This window comes from Lepidochelys olivacea (genome assembly GCF_965140295.1).
Source record: "Lepidochelys olivacea isolate rLepOli2 genome assembly, chromosome: 1".
Classification (NCBI taxonomy): domain Eukaryota; kingdom Metazoa; phylum Chordata; order Testudines; family Cheloniidae; genus Lepidochelys; species Lepidochelys olivacea.
The window spans coordinates 138392427-138402075 of NC_140411.1; the positions used below are offsets into that span (position 1 = coordinate 138392427).

The window sequence follows — 9649 nt, forward strand, 5'->3', positions numbered from 1 at the left end:
AGATGATGCAAAACTATTCAAGATAGTTAAGTCCCAAGGAGACTGCGAAGAGCTACTAAAAGGTCTCTCAAACCTGGGTGACTGGGCAACAAAATGGCAGATGAAATTCAGTGTTGATAAATGCAAAGTAAAGCACATTGGAAAGCATAATCCCAAGTATACATATAAAATGATGGGGTCTAAATTAGCTGTTACCACTCAAGAAAGAGATCTTGGAGACATTGTGGATAGTTCTCTGAAAACATCCACTCAGTGTGCAGTCACAGTCAAAAAAGCGAACAGAATGTTGGGAATCATTAAGAAAGGGATAGATAATAGGACAGAAAATATCATATTGCCTCTATAAATCCATGGTACGCCCACATCTTGAATACTGTGTGCAGATGTGGTCGCCCCATCTCAAAAAAGAGATATTGGAATTAGAAAAGGTTCAGAAAAGGGCAAAAAAAATTATTAGGGATGTGGAATGATTTCTATATGAGGAGACATTAATAAGACTGGGAATTTTCAGCTTTGAAAAGAGATGACAAAGGAGGGATATGATAGAAGTCTGTAAAATCATGACTGGTGTGGAGAAAGTAAATAAGAAGTGTTATTTACTCCCGCTCATAACACAAGAACTAGGGGTCACCAAATGAAATTCATAGGCAGCAGATTTAAAACAAACAAAAGGAAGTATTTTTTCACACAACTTACAGTCAGCCCATGGAACTCTTTGCCAGAGGATGTTGTGAAAGCCAAGACTATAACAGGGTTAAAAAAAAAAAAAAACCTAGATAAATTCATGGAGGATAGGTCCATCAATGGCTATCGGCAGGGATGGTGTCCCTAGCCGCTGTTTGCCAGAAGCTGGGAATGGGCGACAGGGGTTGGATCACTTGATGATTACCTGATCTGTTGATTCCCTCTGGGGCACCTGGCATTGGCCACTGTCAGAAGACAGGGTACTGGGCTAGATGTACCTTTGATCTGACCCAGTATGGCCAGTCTTATGTAGTGTAGTTAATATAGTAGTTCTCTTCCCTGTTCGGGAACCGCATCCCCCTCCACCCCACCTCAGGGACTATGCCCAGGATCTTCAAAAACTGTGTCTTCTACCCACGCTTTATCTATGTGAGTGTCAAGCAAAGCCATGCCTCTACTGCCTGGATGAGGCACACACTGTGGCACGCTGAACCAGCTGTAAGTCCTTCCCTCCCAGGACCAGGGAAGCCCATGAACTCCGCCTCCGCAAATATCTTATGGGGGAGGCCATGCGTCCCCAGGCTCACTCGGATCCTGGCCCAGGAGACCCCCCCAACCCCCGTATAGCGGCCACCACCAGAAGTGAGTGCCCCCTCCAAGCACAGTGCTTGCCTCAGAGCTGGCGGTACCATAGGCTAGGGACAAGTCCTGATACGAGAGCAAAAAACTCTCACAGGCACAAAAGCCAGGTCTCTGCAAAGAATTGCTCTCAAGCTCAGCGTTTCCTCCTCGACCCGAGTCGGGAGAGATGTCACATGTAGATCTAGCTGGACCAGTACCCAAGATACTGCAGAGGCAGAGTAAGGCCAGGCACCAACGGGACCCAATGGTATGGATGGTCACCTGGGCACCCAAACATCTCGAACACTCACCAGTATGTGCAACACCACCCATTCCTCTGGGTTTATGCACCGTATCACTGTCCACTTTATGAAAGGATTATTTAGCACCTTTCCACTAGTGCTGAAGCTCACACCATCATGGGACCTAAATCTTGTTCTCTTCGCCCTCACGAGACCACCCTTTGAACCAATGGCCACATACTCTTTCTCCCACTTCTCAATGAAAGTGGCATTGTTGGTAGCCATAACCCTGACCAGACAAGTCAGTGAGCTTGCAGCCATGATAGCAGACCCCCCCGCAATATTCCACAAGGACAGGATGTTCTTACAGCTCCACCCCAAATTCCTTCCAAAAGTGGTATCTGAGTTCCACCTCCATCAGTCCATCCACTTCCCAGTATTCTGCCCGAAGCCACACGCCTCCCCGCTGACAGGGCCCTGCACTCCCTCGATGTCTGATGCACACTAGTGTCCTTCCTCCACAGGACTGGACCATTTCAAAAATCACTTAAACTACTGGTGGCCATTGCCAAAAGATCAAAGGGACAAGCCCTCTCATCCCAGCCCATCTCCAAATGGGTCTTGGAGCGCATCCTCAAATGCTACAAACGCTCCAGCTAACACCGCCAGGCAGAGTCATGGTTCTTTCTACACGGGCACAGGTCGCCTCCTCAGCCTCACTGGCGGATCTGTTCTGGCAAGACATCTGTCGAGCTGCAGCGTGGTGTCCACACTTTCACGGCACACTACGCCATAATACAAGTGGCCGCAACAGACACAGCCATGAGCAATGCCATACTACAGACCGCAGTGCCATTAGTATCCTCACACCCACCTTTGTGCTAATCATTGCTCACAAGATGCCCACATGTGGAATACACATAAGGACCATCACTCAACGAAGAAAAGGTTACTTTTCTGTAACTGGAGGTTCTTCGAGATGTTTGGTCCTCTCTGTAGTCCACTACCCACCCTCCATCCCCTCTGCTTCGAACTGGATTTTGTAATGATAAGAGGGGAAACTGGAATGGCGTCGACCTGCACTACATCTTATACCCTCCTTGTGGGAGCCATGAGGAGACTACCTGTGCACGTGCAGGTCAATGGACACTGCTAAGAAACACTTCTGGACTGAGGTGCATGGCGCGCGTGAACGCTCACGTGTGGCATACACACAGGCACCACACATCTCAAAGAACTTCCAGTTACAGGTAAGTAACCTCCTCTTTCTAGTATTTGTGCTGTTCTGTTAAATTTACTTGAACTGCACAGTTCACATTTTCCTTAGTAACTAAAATTACTTTTTAATTTCCTTCCTAGAGAGGTAAAAGTGATGTTTAGTGTGTATATATACAACCTCTGCTAAATTTATTGTTTTGGATTTTTTGGTTGAGGGTAGGTTTTGCCGCTTCCCTGCAGGACCGTTTCCTGATAATGGCAGCAGAAATGGACCAGTTTTCTGGAGCAGGTGTGCCAGAATTAGCTCAGTTTTGGAAAGAAGTCCCTAGAAACAAAGTGATGGAACATAGGTAAGCATATAGTTGGCTTAAAGGCTTTCTTATGTGGGTTTTGTATTTATTTGTGCATCATCATCAGTATTAAAGATTCTATAAGCTGAATTATGCTCTTGGTGACCCCTGTTCATCCCCATTGCGTGCAGTGGGTTCTACAGGTAAAACTGATTGGGACTTTGTTATTGATGCATAAGCTGTAATAGAACTGAACTCTCACACTGTTAAGTGTTAACATGAGTAAGCAGCAATAGGAAAAAATACTTTTGTAACAGTTAACAGATGTTACTACATAGAGTAGATATGCTGAGTAAGAAAGTGCTATTTTTATATAATCACTTTTTACATTAGAACTTCAGTTCAACATTCTCTTGATAGTGGGTTTTTTTAAGCGCGGGGAGGAGGTTGTACAATTTCTTAGGTGTTTTCTAAACAGCAAATAGTTAGAAAGAAGAATTAGGTAATATAGAAATATTTTTTAGTCAATGTTAGAATGCTCTTTTCCCCCATCAGACATGCACTAGTAGAAATGTCTCCTGCAGAGCCTCCAGACCTGCTTTACTAGTGTATAGTGTACTAGTGTATTAGTGTATACATTAATCCATGATGCAAAGCTTCTCCAGAACTCCACTTTATTTCATGCACACCTTAATTACCCTTACTAACAACTGCTCTTCTACACATACTTGGAAAAGTATGTTCTGCATAATGTAACATACATTTTCACTTAGAACTTTCAGAATGTAGCTAAATCCAAATCCGTTTTCACCAGTACACTAAAAAGAATATCTCAAAACATTCATTCTCTAGTAGAAAACGGGGCTGGAAAATTTCATCCTACAGTATGAATGTTGGAAAAAGTTAACAGCAATTAAAGTAAAGTCTGGAGGACGGAAGCACTTGGCTTTAATAAAACTGGCAAGTTTGTTAGGGCATTACAACCTAATAACTCTCCATTATGTGTTCCCGCCTCTTTATTGAAGTTCATGTTTTACTAAATTGCTTTTTTGTTTAATTAAATCTGTTTTTCCAGCTCGTATATGTTTGAGATGTAAATGTTGAACCTAACTATGTAATTCAAAATGATACATAGATGCTCATAAGAGACTATCTTATAATAATTAGGCAGTTCATAAATGCAACCATTAGGTACATTTACTATTGCTCTGTCATTTAGTAAACTCATTCTTTCTGGAAAGTATAAAAGCATTGTCACTTTTCAAGGAATTGTGTGATTATTTCTCACATTTTAGCTTCTTTTTTTCAAAATACAAATCTTGTAAGGGTAGATTCTTCCAAAATCCCCAAAGAAAATAATAAAGTTCTGTATAGGAAAACATGACACAATTTTTAGATCATTTTTGTTTACACATACTGAAAGGTAAACTGTGTGCATTTGCACACTGAGTTTGTAAAATGTAAGTAAGTGCTTTCTTGCTTAAACACTGGTATTTTGTTAGGGTAGGCCATTGAGCAATAGTGAGAAATTGCTTGACTATATTAAAGCTGCCACAACAGCCTTCAAGGGATACTTGACTAATAAACCAATACAAATGAAGGCACCAGGAAGCAAGATGTTCTGAAATGTGCTTGATCCAGTAATGTGGAATGTGGCATGTAGATTTATATGGTGCTGACCTTTTCGTTTTCAAGGAAACCTATTTCAAGTGGAGTAGAGCATGTCATTATTGCCCACCTAAAGTCATGCATTGTTGTTTGAATATTTATAGCCGCAGATTAATAGCTCCATCTTGTTAAGTCCTCTCCCAGAGGAAGCCAGTTAGCATTTTGTTTTTTCAAAATCAAGTTATTCCAAAGCATTCTGTCCTTTTTATTCTGCTTTATTCTTCTCTCAAAAGTTTTAGTATTTCCATTCTTCTCACATAAGAAGACTGAAAGAAAGTCTCTTGATAAGTTTCAGAATAGCAGCTGTGTTAGTCTGTATTTTCAAAAAGAAAAGGAGTACTTCTGGCACCTTAGAGACTAACAAATTTATTTGAGCATAAGCTTTCGTGAGCTACTGAATGCATCTGATGAAGTGAGCTTATGCTCAAATAAATTTGTTAGTCTCTAAGGTGCCACAAGTACTCCTTTTCTTCTCTTGATAAGCTTGATTCTCCCCCCCCCCCTCTCCCCAGGCAAATAAATGCATCCATCTCCTCTCTAAATGGTCTTAAGTGTTTCCAAAATGGTTCTTGCGTGTTTTATAAAATGCTTTAATTTTCAGTATCATGTGTGACATCAAATGCATGCAATGGTTATTTCTTAAGTAACTTTTCTAATCTTCTTGTTATTGTAAACCATGTCTTGAAGCTGATAACTATGTATATTTAGGCATGCTTTGAAATTCTGTTTCTGCTTTCTCTAAATATTTTATACTTAACATAAATGAAACATTTCTTTAGTACTGAATCTTGGATTATAAACATCTATATAGTATATGTAACAGAATGGTTAAAAGCATAAAGGTAAGTGATATATTCTGAGGCAGTGGTTCTCAACCTGCAGCCTGTGGGCCACTTGCAGCCCAATGAGCATACAGTTGCAGTCTATGTGACATCCTCAGGGCCATTCCTGTAACATATATTGTGTGGATGCGGCCAGATAACGCATAAAGAGCTGCAAATGTGGCCAACAATGGTAAATAGGTTGAGAATTGCTGTTGTAAGGGATTATTCTGTTCCTGTTCTGCCTTCATGCTTCAAAAGCTGTCACAATGTAACCATGGTATTTTGGGCATGATCCATCTCCTGTCTACTTCATTGGGGGTCAGAATCATATCTTTGATAACAATGTTGTATTGAACTATTCAATGGTAAAATAATTGAACTGTAATATGTTTATGAAAAGTGTGTTTTAGGATTTTTGTCCTTTAAATGTTTTTGTTTTAGTTAAAACAAACTTCATAATATTATTGATAAACTGCATTTAAATTTTCACAGGTTAAGATGTCATGTTGTAGAAAGTAGCAAGCCTTCTACTCTGACATTAAAAGAGAATTCATTTAATATCCCTACAAAAACGAATGAAGATTTACATTTACAGGTAAGAGTGTTATTTCATAGAAATGGTCATTTAACAGAATTATAGATTAATAGCTTACCACTATAAATGGCAGTAGAAGATTTATTGAAACAGTACAAAACAAGTTCAAAACTGAAAATATTTTCAATGGAGGAATTGAATGCTACAAAGTAACTGTAAACCAAATACAGTGACGTAATTATTTTAATGATTCTTGAGATAATGAACTCTACTACATTTTCCACTTCCATCACACTACTCTCATTCCTTTTAGTAATTCTACTACTTGAGGTATGTAACACATATAAGTGTTCCTATCTATCGATTAGTAGAAAATGGTCATTTTTTATATATGTACATACATTGTCTATCTACAGATAGATCAAAATAGAATTGTTTATATCTCTGAAGTAATATATTATACAGATGTGATCCAAATTATGGGAGCACACTGTGATAGAGGAATTCTTGAAGATTTTTTGTGTGTATCTTATAAAATATACTATTGGATAATTCAGTATTGTAACTGCGTCTCAGAGTTACCTACAGCTAAAATCACTAGAGATAGGAGACTTCATTCAGTAAAAAGCTATTTAATATCATATAACCTATTTTTTTTCCAGCTAACTCAATTATTACAGGTTAATAAGAGACTTCAAGAGCAGATTGATCGCTGTGTCTGGTTCCAGCAGCTAATAGTTGTATTAGCATTGTTCTTAGTTGCTATTGCTGCCTTTTGCTTCTACCTGTTGTACACTCCGAGATGCTAAACAACAATGCTTTGTACTACATGTGCTGCCTGTGTTAATCGGGTTGAAAAGAGAGAGAATCCAATGCTGCTCCATTAAACCCTGAAACTACCAAAAACGAGAGAGGTCTGTGCTCTCTTGAGACTAAAGTACAACATTGAGTAATACTATTTGCTGTTAAAAGAAGAAACAAAAGACCAACAAGAGCGCAGAAATTTACTGAAACTGTCTTGACACTTACAGTACAGAAAGAAGAGGATATTCGAAGAGCTAGGAGCTATGTTCACTGGACATGTTATTGAATATTACCGAACAGAAAAGATGACTAAATGTAACATAACTTAAAACTGCATAGAATATATTATTTTTCTCATTTTGGTTGAAGTACTTTTAAATGTCACCTTTTTAGTTTTGTTTCATTCTCATGCATACAGGATGTACTGAAAGGTGCAGGCAGGCTGCTTAAATGTATTTAAAAAAACCTCTTTATTTTTTTACAGAATTAAAATAGTTACATAGTACAGGTTAGATTTTTCTTACATGATATGTGTGAATGTACATAGTGTATATGAAAATAGGGACATATGAACCTATAGTACACAGTAATTAGATGGTCATGCTTTTTGAAATTCAAGAACAGCATCCTTATCATGGTTAATTCTTTGTTTTTTTTTTCTGAATGTAAAATTATTGTATCAATATTTCATGCCAGACAGTATACATCGTGCATCAGTTTTTAGCCATATTCCCCAGAAAAAAATGCCTGCCATAATTCCAAAGACATTTGATAAAACTACTTTTGTTGAGACACTGTCCTAATTAATTATAGATATTTTGTTCTGTTAAATTTCCCTACTTTAATGTTTATTAATTTCATGTTGTTGTAGAAGGAACTCTTTATTCAAACTCCCAAGCAACATGCTGTTAAGTAGGTCAGCAATAGTCAACTGCATGATTCAAATAAAAGCTAAAAAAAGAAAAAAAATCAATGTAGGAAACATTTCTGAGAGATGTGCAATATACTTCAATCATGCATGAATATTTGGAAGAAACAAGCCAGGTCAGGAAAAGACTGGATATATTAGACTATGAAAAATACAGTATCTGTTTCTTTGAAAGCATTTTAGGAATGATCTATAAAATGAGTGAGAATTTATTCTAGCAAAGATTCTTTGTACTCATTTCTGTAAATATTTATATTGAAATTATCTAAAAATTAAAAGCCTAAAAGGAGACATGGTATCTTTCATAAATTTTTAAATCCTTTTTTTTTTTTTTAAACTAAGCCTTTATAATAAATGCTTGAAACTTAAAACTGAAATCTGGTTCTTGTTTTCTCCACATATTGCCTTGTCCGGATAAGTCTCTTGATTAGTGCTGGGCTGATGGCTTTGATTTTTTTAAATCTATTAGAAAAGATAATTGCAGAGTTCATGGTATATTTTAAGGTACTGTTCCCCCAAAAAACATATTTAAGGGGAAAAAACAGGACAAACTTTGGGTGTCTGTCTCTCTCATGTCAGTGTCTCTTTAATGATTATAGGTGTGGCATCATTGACAAAGTAAAAGAAAAACTGATCAGTATTTTATTCTACAAAATTGTAGGTAGTGAACTAATAGACTAATTCTGATGAAGCAGAATATCAATCCAATAAGGTTACTGAAAATGTACTATATAAATGGAAAGTTTCTTTAGAAATATCTTCGTACTTGGTGAGCTATCCTGTATGAACTCATACTTCATGTTTTATCACAATGTTCTCTTCATTTTTCATTATTCTGGGTGTCTTCATCTTGCTTTCTGCTGTTCTTTTATTTTCTACAATATTGAATACATTCAAACATAGGTTACCATTAGCCATATTGTTTACATTATTTTCCTATACTTCATATTCCAAACATTTCACCATCAACAAAGCATTTAATGGAACATCCTCTGGAAAAATAATCTAGAGTTCTGGTAACATACAGTAATTTTGTAAATTAGAAACAAGATTTACTAACTCTGTTTATAAAATGCTTATCACTAATTTTGACTGGATATAGTAGCACTTTATTGTAAAATTGCAAGGAATATATTCTTAGAATCTTTGCCAATATAAATATTCTAATGTTCTGGTGCTTTCATATATTTTCAGTATTTTTAATACTATCTTAGTATTTACTTTGTATAATTGATCAGATGAACATGTTTTCTATTTTAATATGTTTTAGAGGAATAAATGCACTTGTGAAATATAAGGAAAAATGTAGCATTTACTGTTCAGTCTTAAAACATTTATTGTAAGAGTTAAAAATCTGTGGGTTTTGCGGTAGGGGTTTGTCCTTTTAGGGTACAGTTCCTAGCACAATGGGACACCAACCTAGTATTGGCCTCAAGGTACTTGGTTTACCAAGATAGTGTGTGTGTGTTTGCAGTGTCCATACACACGTGCGCACATACACAATCTTGTTAAACCTAACTAGAATTTCAGTACCATACAGCATATGAAGATATAAATGTAATCCAAAGAGCATAATGAACCACAGAATAACTTCACTTTTGGGGCTAGGTTTATTTGGTACTTCCTCAGTACAAGGACTTGATGACCTCTGAAGGTCCCTTAGTGTCCTGCATTTCGATGATTACACAACATACAATTCTTCTTTGAGTAGTGTCCCTATGGGTGATCCACTTTAGGCACACATGCGCCTCTTGAGCTTTGATTGGAAACTTTCAGCTAGACGTGTCTGTTTGGCCCATGCATGTGCCCTGTGTATCCTAGTGCCAGATTCCGAG

General features: G+C 37.6%; 1 protein-coding gene across 3 annotated transcripts in view; it reads left to right on the forward strand.

The window, feature by feature from the left end:
* MOSPD2 (motile sperm domain containing 2) overlaps window positions 1–8935 on the forward strand; it is a 62260-nt gene extending 53325 nt beyond the window's left edge. For 2 of the 3 annotated variants that reach the window (XM_084651466.1, XM_084651465.1), the window contains exons 13-15: window positions 2986–3115; window positions 6040–6142; window positions 6745–8935. In XM_084651466.1, the coding sequence (XP_084507592.1) occupies window positions 2986–3115; window positions 6040–6142; window positions 6745–6891 (380 nt within the window). In that variant the 3' untranslated portion in view covers window positions 6892–8935. Of the gene's footprint in view, window positions 1–2985; window positions 3116–6039; window positions 6143–6744 lie in introns of those variants that run through there. The other variant, XM_084651467.1, reaches the window with a different exon arrangement.
* Window positions 8936–9649: the final 714 nt, after the last annotated feature.